Source organism: Sorex araneus, chromosome 1, assembly GCF_027595985.1.
Source record: "Sorex araneus isolate mSorAra2 chromosome 1, mSorAra2.pri, whole genome shotgun sequence".
NCBI classification, from domain to species: Eukaryota; Metazoa; Chordata; class Mammalia; order Eulipotyphla; family Soricidae; genus Sorex; species Sorex araneus.
In genome coordinates, this window is record NC_073302.1 from 397809547 (window position 1) to 397831203 (window position 21657).

General features: G+C 32.5%; 1 protein-coding gene across 2 annotated transcripts in view; it reads left to right on the forward strand.

Moving 5' to 3' along the window:
- The window catches only part of CACNA2D1 (calcium voltage-gated channel auxiliary subunit alpha2delta 1), a 459233-nt gene that overhangs the window by 393916 nt on the left and 43660 nt on the right, over positions 1-21657 (forward strand). Inside the window, exons 16-22 of one of the 2 annotated variants that reach the window (XM_055124138.1) lie at positions 965-1036; positions 3939-4013; positions 4482-4556; positions 10077-10148; positions 11563-11634; positions 14817-14878; positions 21558-21634. In XM_055124138.1, the coding sequence (XP_054980113.1) occupies positions 965-1036; positions 3939-4013; positions 4482-4556; positions 10077-10148; positions 11563-11634; positions 14817-14878; positions 21558-21634 (505 nt within the window). Of the gene's footprint in view, positions 1-964; positions 1037-3938; positions 4014-4481; positions 4557-9408; positions 9531-10076; positions 10149-11562; positions 11635-14816; positions 14879-21557; positions 21635-21657 lie in introns of those variants that run through there. The other variant, XM_055124139.1, reaches the window with a different exon arrangement.

The following is a 21657-nucleotide window of genomic DNA, read 5'->3' on the forward strand; positions in this document are numbered from 1 at the left end:
TTAATTAAAATTTAATTTTCCAGTGTTTTTGCTTAGAATTAAGCAGTGCAAATATTTGTATCATTCCACAAGCAACTACGAGTAGTTATACCTTAGATTTTATTTCTAATCAACAATTCATTGTGTTTTGTGAAAAGCCTTTCTATGATTTTTCCTTCCCCACTGAGTTAATTTCCCTTAAAATTTTCCCCATTGCAATTATAAATCATTTCTTCAGATATTTTCACCTCGAGACTTTGTTGTTTCTGGAATTTGAGCATAAGTCATGAAATTTGAATTTGGGGTGATTACTCACAAAAAGATTACTAATGTGTGACAAATTTGAAATTTTCAATAATAATTTTTAAAGGGCCAGATCGATAGCACAGAGGGTAGGCCGTGTGCGTTGCACACAGCCAACCCAGGTTCGATTCCTCCTTCTCTCTCTTAGAACCCTGCAAGCTACCTAGAGTATCTTGCCCACATGGCAAAGCCTGCCAAGCTACCCGTGGCATATATGATATGCCAAAAACAGTAAAAAGAAGTCTCACAATGGAGACGTTACTGGTGCCCACTCGAGCAAGTCGATGAACAGTGAACAGTGCTACAGTGTAATTTTTAAAAAGTATATCACAGTTACTTTTGTTTAAAATGTAGACTTTGATACAAATGAGTGGCAAATATATATGTAAACAGACATATATATGTTAGTTGTTACAGATGGCAAACAAAGGAAGTTGTATAATTTAAAGAAATTTTTTAATATAATTTAGCTTGTTGCTGAATGCTTCAAGGCTACTGAATTGGATTCTTATTATGTCTAAGACATTTTCAATGAATTTTTAAACTGTACTTTCACGATCATGCATAAATCTTTTGTGACTATAAGATAATTATAAAATTCAGTACTGTATACTTAAAGCCAAAGTGGTTTGACAAAGTTTAATTATAAATTAATTTGCCTTCTCTCTGAATCTATTTTTAGGAACTGGGACTTGTCATTACTGGAACTCTTCCGGTCTTCAATATTACTGGCCAAGTCGAAAATAAGACAAAGGTTAAAAGTTGATTGATATAATTAATAATAATAAATGATAAACTACAATGTTGAAGCATAATGTGGATAAGATAATTCTATAAGAAAAAAATATACAAAGTAACTGTCTTCTGAGGCCAGAATAAAATTGCAGCAGCTGCCTTTGCGATAACCACCTGGGAAAAAGGAAATACAGTCAAGTTCTCTGGTTCCCTAGAGCCAAGATTCAACTTAAATCTATTTAACTATGACCTGATGAGAATACAAATTCTGACTCTGAGAGTAATTATATGATAAAGAAACTATTTTGCACATATTTTGTAAATGCATCTAATATGCATATGGAATTCAGAAGAGGGGGAAAAAACCTGAAAGTAAACCATGGTTATGTCTGTACTTAAATTTAATTTGAGGATTTAAGTAGTTCTATGTTTTTTAAGATTCAGGGGATCAGAAGTATAAGTAGCTTTATTTTTGCATATGGATATCTGTGCATTAAAAGAGTTGCTACCATAGGGGCTGGAGTGATAGCACAGCGAGTAGGGCGTTTGCCTTGCATGTGGCCGACCCGGGTTCAAATCCCAGCATCCTATATGGTCTCCTGAGCACCACCAGGGGTGATTCCTGAGTGCATGAACCAGGAGTGACCCCTGTGCACTGCTGGGTGTGACCCAAAAAGCAAAAAAAAAAAAAAGAGTTGCTACCATAAAAGTTCTGGAAACAAAGAACATGAGAACTGGAATTCAGTAGGAAACATGCCACTTAGTTCGGCTGGGAGAGAGATCAGGGGGAGGGCATTATCTGTGGTAGAGGGGAGCATTCAAGTGAGAGGGAAAGGTAGGGCGGAAAGGTGATGCATTGTTCTGTATGAAACCTTATCAGTACTGTAAACCACAGTGCAGAAACTTATACTTGGGAGGGGCGGGTGGGGGAGAGTTTCTAGTAGAAGCTGACTGGTGGGTGGAAAGCAAATAGGATTGGGTAGAGGGAGGAGAGTGAGCATTGCTGGCAGGAAGTGGATACTGCTGAAGGGATAGATGTTCAAACATTGTATGACTGAAACTCAGTAATGTCACAACTTCAATGACTTTTTTTTTCAGTTCTGAAAATAATATTGATTTCCATTTAAAATCATTTAATATATTTTGTTTTAAAATAGTGTTCCATTACTACTTTTTAACTTGCAGAGAAAAAGTTAATGCAAGAAAAATTCACTGCATCACTGTATCACTGTCATCCCGTTGTTCATTGATTTACTCGAACGGGTACCAGTAACGTCTCCATTCCTCCCAGCCCTGAGATTTTAGCAGCCTCTCCTTACTCATCTTTTCCAATGATTGGAGAGTCTTTCAGGATTAGGGGAATGAGACCTGTTATTGTTACTGTTTTTGGCATATCAAATACGCCATAGGGAGCTTGCCAGGCTCTCCCATGCAGGCGGGATACTCTCAGTAGCTTGCTGGGCTCTCCGAGAGGCCAAGAAAAATTAAGACTATTAAAAAATTAACCACTTTTTACAATTTTCTTGACATTCCTGCATTGAGGTTAATTTTCCAGTTTATTACATAGTGAATGGTATAACAAAGTCATTGCACTTCACTTTATTTGTTCAGTTATTATAAACTTCAGTTTAATTTCTAATTTTACTGTATGACAATAGAAAGTATTGGTTATTTCCCTTGGATGCTTATTACTATCCTTAGTTATCTGTGGGTTCAAACAACTGTAGCTCTTAAAGGAGTAGTCCTATAACACTCATATAAAGTTAAGAGTGCTTTAGTATGAATATTTTTTGTCTGCTGAGAATATATCTACAGAAAAGGAGCAGTCATTTTTCAGCAGGGGCCGGGACAGAGGGTGTCACAGTGGTGCTCAGGGTTTACGCCTTGCTCTGCACTCAGTGATCAGTCCCGGCAAGCTTGGAGTCTAGGTGCTAGGGATCAAACCAGGGTTAACCTCATGCACAAAGCAAGGGTACTACCTATTGCTCTGGCCCTAAAAAGTTTAGGTTTTTGATACAACTTTTTTATATTATATTTACTAACACATTTTTATTGTTCTTTACAATAATTACTGGTTGGCATTATACTTTTTGTGCACATTATTTTATAATTTGTATAATTCTATTCATAATTAAAATTCCTGGTTCTAAATGTTGAAATTATTTCTATCTTTTCATCTTATAGAGAATAACTTGACACATCATATCCTTTACTTAAAAGAGAACCCATGGTACCCTTTATTTAGTTTTTGGAACTCAGTGGCAACCAGAAGCAGTATTTCTGCTATTTTATTTCGAGTTACGATCACATACATGTCATGATTGTTATTCATACACAGATATTATCATCAACAGCAAAAATTCATTTGTTTATCAATCTATATTCCCTATTATCTTTACCTTGTAAGGCATCTGCCTTATACTCTCCTCATCCAGGTTCTGTCCCCACACCAGACATCATACCGAATCACTCCCATGAGTTTTCTGTAAGTACAGAGCCAGGAGTAATTAATTCCTGAGTACCACCAGGTATGGAAAAAATAAAATAAAAAATAGAAAAACAAGGAGGCACAGAAAAAAATAGGAAAACAATAATAAAGTTAAGACATGAAAAAATCAGTCTATATCTGCTGACTCTATAACAGTGGTTAAAATAAGCATTATAGATAATAGTACAGATACAATAGTACAAGAGCTATTAGGTACATTGTTATATCTTTTATACTTTACCCTAAACCTTTAAGATTTTACTTGTGGGAGAACATTCAAATAAGAATCTTGAGATTATGGAATACAGAGCCGAGAATGTGGAATACACAGTTGTCAAATAAATGTATAATATTAATATATAAATAAATATATAAAATAAGGTTTGGGGAAACATACGATTTTGGAATAAAATACTATTTTTGCTGTCTGTAGAACCAGCTAATACTTGGTGTGATGGGAGTTGATGTGTCATTGGAAGATATTAAAAGACTGACACCACGTTTTACAGTAAGACATTGTTTATTTTTTTTTGGGGGGGGGGAGATGGGAGAGTTGGGACCACACAGTGGTGCTCTGGGTGTATTCTTTGCTTTGTGCTCAGGATTGATTGCTAGTGGAGCTTACAGTTCATAAATGTTGCTGGGGATCCAAACCCTATTTTGCATGATACAAAGCAAGTGGCTTAATTTCTGAACTATTTCTCCAGTCCAAGGTGCAATTTATTTTCTGGTATCTTTTCAGTTTTAAATCTGTATTAATTTAATCTAGTCAAAAAGCTATTAAATAATTCTGTGAAATAAATAATTCTGTGGACTTATTTGAAAGGACCCTTAAAGGATTTATCTATAAAACATAAAGGTACCATATATTCCTAAATTAATTGCCATATTAAAATGTGTACTTAATACTTCTTTTTAAGAATATAGATCTATGTTTTATTTCAAGTATTTCTAAGATATTTTTATTGTTTTTCAGCTGTGTCCCAATGGCTATTATTTTGCAATCGATCCTAATGGTTATGTTTTATTACATCCAAATCTTCAGCCAAAGGTAGGTATATATAGTGATTTGTGTTCAAAAACTTAGTGATAACGTTTTTAATAGATTGTCTTTTCACAACTCACTATATAGCACAAAACAAGGGTTCCTGAAACATTGATGACAAGATCACACCTTATGAGATTTGAAGGTGTAGAATCAGGCTTTTTTGGTACCAAACTTGCTTGCAAATATTCCTGCCCACTATTTAGCTAATGTAAAATTTAGCCATTACTACTTATTGTGCCTGAGTTTGATATATCCTATTTAGAACTCCAAATCTATGAGGTAGTCAGAGATAGTACCTAGATAAGTTTGAGACTGTTTTAAAAATAATGTTTCTCTGTGCACAGATGATAATTTTCATCATCCTTTTCTTCTGGTAATAATCTGCATTTCAGAGTAAAATTTTCTAGTTTCAAGCTGTCTCTTAAAGACACGCACAACATTCATTAAGTTAAACTATGTTATGGGTGTCAGAAACAGAAAGTATTTAACTCATCAGTGAAACCCTTTTTTTTGGGGGGGTTGATGGTTTGGTTTTGGTTTGGTTTGGTTTGGGGGCCACACCTGGCAGTGCTCAAGGCTTACTACTGGCTCTGCTCACAGATCACCCCTGATGGGGCCTGGGCACCATATGGGATACCAGGGATCAAATCCAGCTAGGCTGCATTCAAGGCAAGAACCTGTCCCACAAGACTATCTGGTTCCCAGTGGTTCATTACCAGAATTCCCCTTTTTAACTGCCTGCAATATGCCCCCACTTAAGATTTCACCCCCTGAATCTTAAAGGAATATGTGTGTGTGAAGGTCTGTCTTTTATAACTTAGATGTTGATGCCTCTGCATTATTATTTGAGGAATGGTTATACATAAGTACAAACATTTTTAAAAACATTTTAATTAGTTTCTATCCCAGGTTATTTTGGTTTGGGGTTTTGTTGTTGTTTGTGGATCATAACTGGTAGTTCTCAGGGCTTACTCCTGGCGCTTAGTCCAGAGATAACTCCTGGTGGTGCTCTGGGAACCATATTTGGTGCTGGAGCTCACCCTAGATCAGTCATGCAAGGGAAGTGCCGTACCCACAGTACTGTCTCTAATCCCTGTATTCATATGTATTTTATATTTCTATGTAATCCATCATTGTCTTTACATTTAAGTATTTTATATTCATGTAATCCATGAAGGATTAGTCATTTGACAAAACTTTCTCCTTTTCTGTTTTTTTCTTGCTACATAGAATATGCATTTTTTTATTATTTGACATTAACGTATCTGACTCCTAGTTGAAAAATACATTTAATAAAATTATAAAAGTACAAAGGAGATATGTTAAGCTCCTTACTAATCCCAGTTTATTTTTATCTAGATTATGTTAGCTTTAAATATTTTCACTTCGGATTTTATAATAATCAAGTGTTTTTCAGGTAGATATTGGCAAACCAATAAAAACAAATATCTGAAACATCAGTGCATTTTAGGCTGAAATAAATTTATAATAAATAAGTAAACATTACTATGAATTTCATCATTAGCAGGTTTCTATTTTGTGGGTGATAATGCATTGTAGATACAAATAAATATAAAAATTTCATAAAGATGTAGTACAAGTTATTTAAAATTTGACAGATACTGTATAAACTTAGTGTTAATTATTTTATCATAAATTTATGAATATAAATAGAAGAATATCACTATTTTCCATAAAATAGATTGTTCATTTACAAGGTGAAAGTCTCAGTTTATGTGGGGATTCTTTGCTAAATGCTTTGTATTTCTTTCAGAATATCAGTCTTGATATATTTCAACAAAATTTTATAGTTTGTATAATCTATCTCTGTAAAAGTGTATATCAGTAATAAAATAGCTAATGACTTTAGAAAAACAATTTTTTAAAAAATATACTCACTACCATGAAAAGATTTTGACAAATAAATTGTATGTCCTGCTTTATTTAAAAAATGCATTTTATATTTTTCACGAAAAAATTATTGAAGAAATATTATATAAGAAATGTGTACCATCTACATTTTAGAAGTCAATACTTTTATAAAAATCAATGTGACATAGTTGAATCTTTATTAGTTCTGCAGATAAAACTTTTGATATCACTCTAGAAAAAAAGGCACGTATTTAAAGATATTAGATTGAGTGTAGAATCTTCTGTAATTTTTCATTCTAAAACTTTGATCAAATTTTAATTCTGAATATTGTTTTTTTAATTTTTTATATTTCCTGGATCAAACCATATTTCCTAAATACGCATACATATCTTGGCAAAAAAAATTAGCTAAAAGTGTTTTAATATTTTTACTGGTCTAGCATTTTTCACTAAAAATATTTTAAAACTCTTCATCATTAATCTGAACTCTCTGACACCTCTTCCTAATCGGAGAACTAACTAATAAAGGAAATAGATCCCTTATTCTCATTGATGTGTAGTATGATGATTTACCATATTTCTGTTACTTCAGCCTATTGGTGTAGGTAAACCAACAATTAATTTAAGAAAAAGGAGACCCAATGTGCAGGTAACTGTGAATGAATTGAACAGAGCCTTCCAATCTGTTGAATCAGAGCTAAGATTAAGCTTTTCTTTCTAAAAGCATTTAATTAGTGCCGCCTTTCCTGACATCAAGCTTCCAAAGCATGAGGTGGAGATGAGCATAATTTCTCAATAAGCTGGAGCAAAAATATTATTAATGGCAGAAGTTATGCATTTGCTAACTAAAGGTTGCTAGCAAATAATAATGATTTTAACAATCAGGGTGATCATAATAAGATTGCTTCTAAAATAAAGTTGTTCAGTATTGTGAAATTAATGTCCAATCCACATAATGTAAACTATTTTCTTATAAAATTAACTTCTAAATAGAAATATGAATACAATCCTGATGTGATTATTTCTGTAAATTACAAACTTTAAAACCTACCTTTTTTTTTTTTTGCTTTTTGGGTCACACCTGGCGATGCACAGGGGTTACTCCTGGCTCTGCACTCAGGAATTACCCCTGGCAGTGCTCAGGGGACCATATGAGATACTGGGATTCAAACCCAGGTCAGCCACATGTAAGGCAAAAGCCCTACCCGTTGTGCTATCACTCCAGCCCCAAAACCTACATTTTAATGTTATAAATTTAGACTGTAGCACTGTAGCACTGTTGTCCCACTGTTCATCGATTTGCTAGAGCGGGCACCAGTAACTTCTCCATTGTAAGATTTGTTACTGTTTTTGGCATATGGAATACACTACAGGTAGCTTGCAGGCTCTGCCATGCAGGCAGGATACTCTAAGTAGCTTACTGAGCTCTGATAGTAGAGAAATATTTAAGTAGTTAAAATGCCCAAAATGGCAAGTTAGTATATAAGTATTTACTGCTTGCCTGGGAAAACAGGAGAAAAAAATCATTTATCTGTCAAATAGAAACGTGAATGTAATTCACATTGTATGTATGCATTTTTGTTTGAGCACACTAAAAGTAATGCACATAAAAGGAAACTTGCAACAATTTAGTACACTTAAGTGTACTAAAGGAACTTCAAATGAAGGACAGTGATTTAACACTTAATGTATGAAGCTATCATTCCTTTCGTGAAACTTAATGTCACTATATTGGAGAGGAAGAATGAAATTTAGAAGAAATCATTAAAGCTATTCATAGAACTCAGTGCTTACTTGGTTCTTGATACAACATTGTGTACTTGAGAACTTCAAAAACCCAATAGTATTTAAATTTCTTATCTAAAAATATAAATAGTAAACTATGTAATCCTTAGGTTCTACCCTTGACATCATCTTCACCTAGGAAAATGAGAATTTTCTAACACACACACACATACACACATCATAATATAGATTGGTTTTTGACTCTATCTAAAATTTTTGGTATGATTTTGCCTGAACAGGAATCCAGATTTGTGAATAGTTTTTAATACTCCTGTTAGAAAACCAAAAACTCTCCAGTCAATTCTAAAACGAAGAGTCATCAGATGCTTCAGAGCTCTGTTAGTGTTGGAATTATTTGACAATTAAAATTTCATACTGTTATATCAGTCCTCCTATATTTTATATTTTTGTGGAGGTTAAAATTGTGTTTCAGCCTTTTACTGGCATTTTAAATTATTTTACATTTCTACTTTGCATGTTTCTTATCTATTATCTTAAATTATGTATTTTGCAGTCATGTACATTGTAGTAAATACTTTTGCTGTACCTTCAAAAATCGCATGTAAACATCATGATGTAATTTAAAAATAAACAACCTGAAAAATGGTTTGTTTTATTTTTATTTTCTTTCTAGAGAAAATTCTAAATGGCAAACTAGCTAGCATTCAAACACACTAAATTTGGGGAGAATTTTTTGACTTCCGGTTATTATTATATGGATATAATAATGCTAAATATATCCATATAATTTTTTTAACAATGTTGCTTTTTGTCTTTTAATTCTACAAATGGTGTGACTATTAATTCAGTTGGTATTCCAATTGTACAAAAGAGAAATGTGAGATATTTCAATATCATATGAAAGTATGAGGAGTGTGGGGACTGGTTTTCAGTTCTCAAGTCTCTTTTGGTGCATTATTAGGAAATTTTACTTTGGAAAAAAATTATCGGCTAGATTGCCATTTAAAAATTAAAAGTTATGCATTCAATTTTTCTTTCATGATTTCATTTTCTTCTCTGTGTTTATATGTTGGATTGGGACATGATCGTCATATTGACAATTCTTCCTGATAATGCCTCCTCCATGCATGCTGTTTGGGTCTGGTCATGCTATGCATTATCCATTGCATGTAAGATAATATTATTTATGTTTATATCTTCATTTTTATTATTTTGACTTTGTTTTAATGTTTGTTAGAAATTGTATGCTAGTATTATCGCACTTATATTACAATTATTTCTTAAATAGATTTCTTTTACTTAAGCAATTCTGGGTAATATTAGTTTTAGAGTAGTCTTCTGTCAGATTTTCTTGGTTTTGTTTTCGGATCAAAGAATTTGATATTTTATATATTCAGTTTTCTTATTATAAAGTATATTAATTTTAAAATAAGTGGTAAAAATAAATAGTACTAGCAGTAAGGTACTGCGCAAATAACGGCCACATGCTCATCTATTATACATTTCATCTATCATACAATCTAATACTTATATCCAGTAGTACAGAGACTTCTGATTACAGTTTCATAAACAATGGGTCTTCAAATAGAAGTGCCAAATATAGTTGAGATTATATTCTCTCTGTGGTTTCTTTAGTCACTGTTCTATGATCTTGTGGTTATAAATGTAGCATTTAATAAAACACTCAATACCAAACTATTCAGCTGGTTAGTTTGTCTTAATGCATTTGATCTAATTCATAGATTATTTATTATTTAAAAATAATTATGAAAGGATATCACTTTATACAATTTGTCAGCTTCTTAATGTACCTTAGGTAAGTAAGAAATACATCATTTTAATGATTTTATATACAGCAACATTTTACAATATTATGTCTGCTTAATTATTTTTTTGTATATGTAGAATCCTAAATCTCAGGAGCCAGTAACATTGGATTTCCTTGACGCAGAATTAGAGAATGATATTAAGGTGGAGGTAAGTATAATCACTAGGTCTAAGTAGTACCTTCAGGCTGGATACCATTATTCATCTATCCTTCAGGTATCTGTTGAGTAACTTCATTAGATCAACCTCTTTCTTAGATACTGAGTACATGAAGATAAATGATATTTTTGTTAAAGTTTCTAGACCCTGGAATCCCTCCCCAAAAATTGCATAAAAAGGAAGAAATAATTTCAGTTGGGTGTTACTGTAGTGTTTTGTTCTCTTTCCACAAATTAAGATATTTTAACTATTTTAATGCAAATTAAGCTTATGAATTAGAAAAAATAGAAATAATGAATATGGTTATAGTGTTGAAGGAAGAGTGTTGAAAGCAGAGGAATCCAACATCCTAACTATCCAGTGAGCTATCCAGAGAAACTACCATGTTTGTCTTGCTAAATTTTATTCCAAAAATTTTTATTTTAAAATCAGAATCATATTTCACTTCTTCTAAAAGGATCTTTCATAATAAGAAAAATTATAGTAATAACATTTATTTAAGTGAATTATGTTTATCTATCATGGGATCAAGAATATTCCAAATATGTATATTTTATTATTTTTGATTTTGATTTTTGTTTTTACATATCTTGCTAGTGAAGTCTTTAATGTGGAGAGGCGTTAAATAGGTGGTCTTCAATTACTCAGCTAGTAGGTAGTAAAAGTAGGATTAAAACCAACAACTTGGTCAGAGAGATTTTTTAAAAAACTTTCATACATTATAACTTATCTTTTCCATACAAAACTATCATTTTTATTTAAAACTTTTCAAAAGGTGCTTTAAGTACTTAATTTGTATGTTTTATTCTACTCATTGTGAATAATAAAATTATTATGCTTATATGAGGCATGATGGGGGATGATTTGATGATTAATAGAGATTTCTGATGATGTGTTGATTTAATAGTAATATAATGATAAAATACTTATCCTTGGACTCAGTTATCACAATATCAATTAATATCAAGATAATTCACCACAGTAATATTGTTTAATATCTTTTGTTTTCCTTCAGTTCCATAATGTTAAATTGATCCATTTTAAATTTATTATTTAATATCATTGCTAAGCCACTGCAGCAATATTGTTTAATTTCTCCTAAGTCTGTTTTCCATTAGTTACATAATTGATTGATGAAATTTTCATTTATTACACCAAAAATTAATCACTGGCTGAAATATTTCTTTTTAAGTTATACTCATAATTTTACAATAACATAATTGACTATAATGCAAATTTCAAATAATATTTCCAGAGGACAACTGAAATGACTGGTAAAATTAGTAGCTTATTTTTACTGTATGTTTTAAAAATAACATAAATCTTGAAAAATTAAATTTTTGCAATCCAACTTTGTGGACCAGTTGATTTCTTAAAATAAAATAAATGTTTCCTTTCCTTTTAGATTCGTAATAAAATGATAGATGGGGAAAGTGGAGATAAAACATTCAGAACTTTGGTTAAATCTCAAGATGAGGTAAGAATTAATTCAGGTATGTTTGTAAATTCATACACACTCATATATATACATATATATTTTGTAATAGTTGTTATCAGTAACTTATTTTCTGTTTAAGTATTTGCTTATGAAGAAGGAACCCGAGTAGACAAATTCCTTTTTTTTAATGATATTCTTCTTCTTAGCTGGAGGGTAAAATAAAAGTAAGATATTTTTAATCTGCTTTCTCAATTTTTAAAATAATCTTACTATTTCTTAATGTAGGCATATAGTATTATAGTTATCTTCTTGTAAATTTTATAGTATCTAATGTTTTATCATCATAGAAGTGAAACACAGGAACTGGAGATGAGGGGTATAGTGGGTAGGCACTTACCTTGATATCCAGTAGTGAACCCTTAGTACCAGTTGTGGCCCAAAAACTAAAAGGGAAAAATAATATTACAAGTATTTAAATGTGTCCTTTCAGACCCTTTCAATTACACGAAGTTGCAAACACTTAATCACTTTTATTTTGTGTATACAAAAGAATGTTTTTTTGAGTTACATAAATTTGTTTCTTAAAAACTCTTTTGTCTACATGTTTCTGGCTAGATTTATATTCTTTTACTATTTATGCAGACTGGAGCCATAGCACAGTGGGTAAGGCATTTGCCTTGCATGCGGCCAACCCGGGTTCAGTTCCTCTGTCCCTCTCGGAGAGCCCAGCAAGCTACCAAGAGTATCCTACCCGCACAGCAGACCCTGACAAGCTACCCGTGGCGTATTCAATATGCCAAAGACAGTAACAAGTCTCACAGTGGAGACATTACTGCTACCCACTCTAGCAAATCGATGAACAACAGGATGACAGTGCTACAGTGCTACTATTTATGCACTTTATAGTATAATAATTTTACATTTAAATCGGAGAGTAAATCAGGCAGTACCACAACCATCTCCATCAATCCCTGACTCGTTTGTAATAAACTAATAATTTTATGTTTACACTAAAGAATTCTTGTGAATAAGAAGTATATCGATCCTGTATAGATATACTCAGTCATATCTGGGATAGCGTTTCTACGTTCAAATGTTTGAAAAATATGTAGAAACGTGAAAGCTTTTGAAGCTGGAAATTTCATTTAAGCTTGTTTATATACTTACACTCTTTCTACACAATATCATTCTTTATGTACACACATACACATACACACACAAACATACACACATTTATCCTTAATAGGTCTCTCCCTAGAATGGAGCATGTTTCTTAATATCCTTCTATATCATGTGATTTTTCTCATTTATTATCATGAGTATCCCCCATTACTAAGAGAGGTACATATCAATATTAGTCATTTTGGACTAAATAGAAAAAAATTAAGTTTTATTGACTTTTCCCCTATATACTTAAATTTCAGTCGTGATATTTACTTCTTCAGTTTTTAAAGTTAACCAGTAAGTTATTCAGCTGTTCTGCCATTTTTTTCATTGAGTACACAAAGAAGTCTTCTACTTAAACATTTTTTTAACTTACAAAATAATTTAGTTTCTAAATAAAATCATTTGATTTTGCCCCACCACATTCTTAAGTTCCTGTGACCAATATCCACAATTATTTGACATTGTTTATTACTGTTTATTATTGTTTATTGTTATTACTGTTATTATTGTTATCATTGCTGTTATTGTTGTTGTTATGTGTATTATTTATTTGTTATCATTTATTATGTATTTGTTATTATTTGTTATTGTTATCATTGCTGTTATTATTATTGTTATTGTTGTTACTTATTATTATTTATTTCATACTGTTTATTGACATTGTTTATCATTGTTTATTATTGTTTATAAACTATTGTCTCGTTGTTTATCAATTTGCTTGAGCAGGCACCAGTAACGTCTCCATTGTGAGACTTGTTGTTACTGTTTTTGGCATATCGAATACGCCATGGGGAGCTTGCCAGGCTCTGCCAAGCGGGCAGGATACTCTCGGTAGCTTGCCAGGCTCTCCGAGAGGGATGGAGGAATCGAACCCAGGTTGGCCACGTGCAAGACAAATGCCCTACCCGCTGTGCTATCACTCCAGTCCTTTGTATATTACATAATATTAAAAATCCTTTTTGTTCTTCTGATCTGAAACTATTTATCAGATCTTACAAACATTTATGAACATTACTGATGTTTCATTTTGCCTTAACATGAAGAAAACATGCAAGGATAAATATATAAACATTTAGTTCTTTTAAGAATTTTAGTGGTACAAAAATCTCTCGTCCCTATGCTACTTCGCTCATCCTCTGTAAGCAATGCAACAGAGACAGGCAGCATTGTGTGGTAGTTATAATATGATTCTAACATCTCACATTTTCTTTCATCCTGTCAGTTTAACTCCTTTTGGACTTATTTCTTCCATATAAATTGTGAAAAATAATAGCATTTAGTCTAGAGGGTTGATTAAATGAGACAAATGACTGTAAAATACTGAGTTTGTGCCTAATACCAGTCATGAGTATTATTTGGTTAGCATTTCAGGGACTGTTATTCTGATGCCAGCGATGAAGCAAGAGAATACTGAATGAAATAAAAATGTACCTATGTGCCATTTCCATTTAATAGGTACACTATTGCTAATGTAAGAATGAATGTTAATTTTTGATTAGTGGTTAGCAACTGCAAATAAGAGATTCTGTACCCATCAATTCTATATATTTATAATTCATATTCCTGGTGGTTTACTTGTTTTTCTGCCATACAGTGACTACTTAGTCTCTTACGATTAATAAATACTATGATAATATCCTTATAAGAACAGTATTGTATAATCATATATTAGTATCTAAAAAACCTCACTAAGTTTCTTGACATTGCAAACTTCTCTTAAGCATATACTACCTGATAAGGAAATAGCTTAACTGTATGAATTATTTTGTAGTTCTGTTTCATTATTATATTTTCAGTAAATATTTTCAGAGCTTTCCAGTTAATAATTCGGTTTAAGTTTCTAAAATCTTGTGCTTCTAAATCCTTAAATTTTTTATGTGTGTAATTATTTTTACCCTAAAATTCTGATACATCGCTCAGACACAGTTAAGTATGGAATAAAGTATTTGTAAAGAATAATGAATGACCACAGGACTTACAAATAAATTCTAATGTTTCTATTTTCACATAGATTTAATATAAACTTAGACTAAGAATCTAAACTTTTTTTCTAGAGATATATTGACAAAGGAAACAGGACATACACATGGACTCCAGTTAATGGAACAGATTACAGGTAATTAACCATATATGTTTATTGTGTAGAAAAATATTTAGTTCACTGTATTTCACCTATTTAAGTGTTCATTTTTCTAAATAATAACTAGTAAGTCTTTGCATACTCAGAAACTATTTTCAATATAGTTAAAATAGAAGCTCTCCTTTCCAGAGTATAAATATACTAAAGTTATAAATTCTATTTTTTTCTTTATGTCTTTTTTATTTTTGTTTTGTTGTTGTTGTTGTTGTGACTGTTGTTGTTGGGCCACACTCAGCAGTGCTAAGGTCTTGCTCCTGGCTCTGGCTCAGGATTTACTCCTTGCAAGGCTAGGAGGACCATAAAGGGTACCAAGGATGGAACCCCTGTCAGCCATGTGCAAGGCAAGCACCCTACCCACCATACTATCCCCCCAGCCCCTAAAATTCTGATTTTTAATATGAAAAATAAAAAAGAGCAGCATAAAATTTAGAAAACGTGATGTAACTGTGTTTGATAGTCTGTAGATCCATGATACAGATGATAAATATTAAGAAACATTAACATAGAATGACTGCACTCATTTGTGGAATATAAAATAACATAATGGAAGACTAACACCTAAGGATAGTAGGGATAAGGTCTAGGAGGATTCCTCCATGGCTTGGAAGCCGGCCTCACATGCTGGGGGAAAAGACAGCTGAGATAGAGAAGGGACCACCAAGCAAAGGATGCTTGGAGGGCTCACTGGAGATGGAAGATGCATACTGAAAGTAGACTATAGACCGAACATAGTTGCCACTTAGTACCTGAGTTGCAAACCATAGCACCCAATAGGATAGAGAAAAAGAGTTAAAGGGAATGTGCCTTCCACAGAGGCGGGGGTGGGGGGGATGGGGTGGAGGTGGCGGGAGGGATCCTGGAAACATTGATGGTGGAGAATGGGCACTGGTGGAGGGATGGATACTCAACCATTATATGGCTGAAATGCAATCACGAAAGTGTTGAAGTTTATAATTCTATCTCACGGTGTTTGATTAAAAAATTGAAAAATAAAGAATAAATTTTAAAAAGAAAGGTTAGTTATTAATGTATAGTCATTCCCTACAACTCACTTCACCCTTTGTCAGTTCACATTTGCTTACATTTAGGATGCAAATTAAGTTCAATTGGGTCTATTACGTCATGGCATAATCTGATACATAAGTTTCATAATTTACCTCATAAGTATTTGTTCTGTAACATCTCAGTCCCTCTAAATTGATGGGAGTTGGAGAAGATTGTCAATGAATAGCCTATAATCTCGTGGGGATTCTTCCTCCTTTAAAGATAGCTGAGCACTCCCTTTACTTTCTTGCTCTAACTTTTCTCTGAAGTCACAGCCTTCCCCATGGCTCTGCTTCCCAATCCTCAGAAAACTCAGGCTGATCTATCCTGAGTCTGCCCTTTGTGTCACTAATTCTCTTTTCCTAAAACTCATAAACAGAGACTATGAATCTTCATGTCACCTCAGGTCACCAGACCACACCTCCACCAGTCATCTTTTTAACTGTCACCTCCATCTCATTCCTAGAAATTTTTCCACTTAGCTTATTCACTTTCTTTTCAATATTGAAAGATCACTTGCACTCAAACTGTGACATACCCACACTTAGGTAAGGTAAAACATAGGTCACTGTCACTGTCGTTCTGTTGTTCATCAATTTGCACGAGTGGACACCAGTAATGTCTCCATTGTGAGACTTGCTGTTACTGTTTTTAGCATATTGAATACACCACGGGTAACTTGCCAAGCTCTGCCATGTGGGCAAGATTCTCTCGGTAGCTCTCTGGGCTCTCCGAGAGGGGAGGAGGAATTGAACCCAGGTCAGCTGCGTGCAAGGCAAACGCCTTACCCTCTGTGCTGTCGCTCCTGCCCTAAAACATAGGTATTTACTTTTAATATCAACTCTAAAAGATATTTAAAAACTCAATATTAATGCTTTTTAGGTTCCACAGATAAAATTACTCTATTGTATGCTATAAAATCGCTTAAATGCTTATTCTCAGTTTTTATACTGAACTTCTTATGCTGGTAACACAGAATTTGCAAATGGGTCAGGTCTATAAGCCACACTTTAATTCTTAGGATTTTAAAAAATCTTCTCTCCCCTAAATTGTCTTTATACCCTTTCCTTAGGTATCTGTTTAAGGTCACATTTTGCAATGTGTTAAAACTGCCACTGTTTTATAATCTTTGATATTTCCCTCTAGTCTAGTTTTTAGGTCACTGCATTTTATCTAGACCCTCTCTCTAGTACCCCAACTTCAATATTACTTGAGTCAATTGAGACTTACAATGAGTTGATCTCCATTTCTGTTGCCACCTTTGTGCCATTCTGTCCCACTTTATCATAATAAATTCTCAGGATCTTACTATGTTCACTCTCTTGCATATGACCTTAACTTTCCCTTAGTCATGCACAGGTTTTGCAGATAGTTTGACAAAATCACAGTCCTGATTAAATTCAGATTACTACAACACAGAACAGTGATTTCTCCATCTTTTCTCTTTACAGTTACAGACATAACGTTACTAATATTAGTTAAATTGCTCCATATCTACAGTCAAAATTTCAAACAATTTGTCTATCTCAATTCAGTTTTCAAAAGGTATAAAAAGTTTTCACAGTCATCAGAAGTCCACAGGATTGAAACCCATTGAGCCATCAGCTCTTAGATCTTATCTCTCAGACTCTACACAGAACATTGCCAGCTTAAACTATACTGACCTCCTTATAGCTCTTTATAAACACTGTCTCTGTCAGAAAACATTCTCTGTCTCTGATCCCTTGAAACTGAAGTTATTCCTGTCTAGAATGAGTTTTCTTCAGTTATTCACATGCTCAGATTCACTTTATTCATCACCCCGTGCTTAACTTCTCGGTCTTTAAGTAAGATCTTCTCTAATAACATTGTTTAAAATGTAAAATACCAGATTATATTCATCTTATTCCTCTGCTGTGTATTCTTCTTAAACTTCACCATCATTAGACATGTATGTAATATACTCATACATGAAGCACATTTAGAAAAATGTATTTACCCTGCTCATTGTTTTTCCTTCTCAAGTAAGTTCTAAGAGGGCAAGGTTCTAAGACGTTTTCTAAGATCATTTCCTACTTCATACTTAATATCCAGCTCATAATATAGTAACATAATAATAGAAATAGATATTCTATAAATATTTACAGAATTTAAATGCTCCAGTTTAATTTATTTCTGTCAAATTCAGATTTGATAGAAAAGTTCCAAATTTCCATCAAAATATTGAAAGATTTTAAGAGTATTGAAAGAGTATGAAAGAATCTGACTATGTATTAACATATAGTGAATATTTAATCTTGTCAGTTATGGTGGACACAGCCATTATTTTGTAGCAAAAAATGAATGAATTTCCCCATATCTATTAGTTTAGGATATACATATAACTTCAGGTAAACCTTGATGGCTAGGTATTTCTATAGATGTTTTCTTGTGGATTCATGGTATGTCATATAGAACAGAAATAAAAGAATAAAACATAAATATTAATGTCACACTATACCACATGCAAATCTCTCTCCAATTTAGATTTTAAACTGTTGAATAGCATCAGAACAACTATTTATTTTACTTCTCCCCCCCACAGCACTTGTTAATTTCATTTCTGTTAGGCAACTCTATACACAAATAGTCCTTCTACACATCATTTATTTAATTCCCCATCCATGATTATTATCACCTTTTAATGGTGGACAAACTTGTCAAAAGTATCACTTAGAAATAATCTAGAAAAGTCTTTATAGGCTATTTCATAAGAAACAAATTATTGTGTACACAGCATGAGACTATACTCTTTGTCGTTGTTTCTTATTTGAAAAGCATTTAGGCCAGAAAAACTAGACCCTTTGACCTTTATAATGACTCAGCAATGATTGTTGGTCCCAAAGCTCTCATGATTACAATCTGAGAGATTTTACATTTTTATCATACCTTATTTAAATATATATTTTAATGCTCACTAGTGCACCATGCATCAAAATCTTTTCCTCATATATCTAGCCCCAATATGAAATGTTGCAACATTAACATTATTTTCTCCAGTTCTGTGTGCATTCCTTGTCACAAAATTTCATTTCCTTTCGTTTTCATTCAAGTTAAACTTAAGCTTTTAAGTCTGGTATTTATATCATACATTTCTAATCCAACCTATTTTCCCTGTCATTGCTACTAGTGTCCTACTCATACAAATCATTGTTTTCTGAACAGCCCCTAGATTCCCTTTGTATGCATATTTTTCTCATACATTTTATTCTTGAATTTACAAAATTAAGTCAGATAAATCCTATTTGCATTTTAGATACTTCCCTAAAGCTCTATAAATGAATTCACAACAAAAATTTAGAGCAACGTATTATGTCCACATTGTAGGAAAAAAGAGCATATTTTGATTTAATATGTCAGGGTCTAAATTTCACTTTGTGATCACTAAGCCTAGGGCTCAGATTTTGAAAATATAGTAATAATTTTAATAAATAAAAGACTTAGTACTTTAATCTTATATAAATGACTGTAAAAGTGTTTTATAGATCTTTAACCAAACCAAGTTTTAGTGAGTTAACAAAACATTGCATATTCCCTTCCATCCATCTGGTAGCCACTGACTTCATTAGACTGTAATCCCTAGGAGAAAATAAAGCAGCCTCGGTCTGGAGTTTTATATAGTCAGAGAGAGATAACAAACATTGCCTGTGATGGTATCATTGGCTAGGAATGTTGAAGAGGTTATCTGATATAACAAGAAGAAATAAGTTTGTCTTAAGATAGAAATAATTAAGTGTAACTATTGTTCTATACAGTGGAATGTAGCTATTAATAACAAGCTAATAAAATGTATATTCTCTATGTCACTTTTAAGACTTCTATGGTGTTCCTCATGCGTTTCCACAGTATTTTTATGATATAGCAGATGTAATCCAAGCTCACGGAGTGACACTGTAGGAGCTACATGATATAACATCATCAGATTTAATTAGAAATTTCTTTTAGCGATAAATGCTGATGGAGCAATAAAAATGTCCTGATTTCCCTTGAGAGGAATTTTTAGGAGACAATATTCAAATGCGTAGTAATTTTGGTCTACATTTTATAAAAGGCAAGTGAATCATGAAAGGTCATCTTGCTTTCAGACTAATTGCACTGCTTATTTTAGTTTTAATCTCTGTCTCCACACAGAGGAAGTAACCAATAAAATAAATGTAGAGATTTTCATTAAATACACATAGCATTTTATTTCTCTGACCTTTTCCCATAAGGAATAATCCGTGATCTACTTAATGAGGGAGAAAGATTTGGAATTGGGGGTAGCAAGCATCCACTCATTTTACTATCTTGCTGAATAATTAAATTTTAGCAAATAAAACCTTGCTTGTTTCATCTTAATATAATGAATTTTTATTGTATCTAATCATATAAGTAAAAAACTTGAAATTCATATTTTTCCCATTTTGTACTTCCATAAAAATATATAATGAGATTAAATTTGAACAGCTATCCCAGAGCCTGAGAAACATGAGACTTCAGTGATTTAAAAAAAAATTCCAATATCTAAAAATATTTAGAAGCCTAGAAGCATATGGTATTTCTGGTACAATGCTAAATTTTAGGTTAAATATTATAAGTGAATGCTGCATGACTCAATTGGTCATATCAATCAAGATCACTTTTGAAAAAATAATTGCATTAAGAAATCTGAGAGATACCATTATCTTTGTACCCATAGTTATGTTTCTTTCTATAGTTGAGATAGAGAAAAGGTCATTTTTTATTGTAAATGTCATATGAAATATTATGCTTGCTTACGCATATTAGTCATTATAATTGGTAGAATATTGCACATTAATCTATTAGAAAACTGCAAATATTAAAATATTCTGACATTTATTTTATGTCAGAGTGAAATATGAATAGAGAATGAATGGGATGACCAAGTAATCCTTTTAAGAACTATAAAGGAACCTGAATTTGCTCACGTACAGGCACTGGGGAACTTACTAAAAAATTTTAGGATCAGAGAGTCGCAGCGAGTACGGGGTACGCTACCATCCTGGTTCAATTCTCAGGCATAGTTTAATGGCTCCGAAGCACCACCAGGAGTTATTCTGAGCACAGAACTAAGAATAAGCCCTGAGCACTGCAGGGCCAAAAGAAAAAACAAAAAAATTAATAAATAACACTTTACATTTCTAACTTTTAATAATGTTGATTTGCTACAAGTCAATTTAAACTTCTATGTATACATTCATCACATAGAGATATTCAGCTGGTGTATATTACTTTGTTTAAACACACCCTTAATTTTCATTTTTTTAGTATCAATGTATTTTAACACTTTTCTAATAATATAATATTCCAGGTATTTTTTTTCAAAACTACTTCATCGGTGATTTTAGTAGCATATTTTCCATCATGTTTCTTCGAATTTCTTATAATGTATATAACTGGATGTCTCTGAATAGCAAAACTGAACTAAGTACTATATTTGCCGAATACATTTTTCTGTCAAATTAAAATATCTTTTCATTTCCATGAGGAAGATCTTTGGAATTTCCATGAACTTAATGTCTTTTTGTTGTTGTTGTTGGTTTGTTTCATTTTTGTTTGTTTTGTGTTTATGCTTCTCTTGTTTCTATTGCAGTTTGGCCTTGGTATTACCAACCTACAGTTTTTACTATATAAAAGCCAAAATAGAAGAGACAATAACTCAGGCCAGATGTAAGTACTGTGAAAGCAACTTC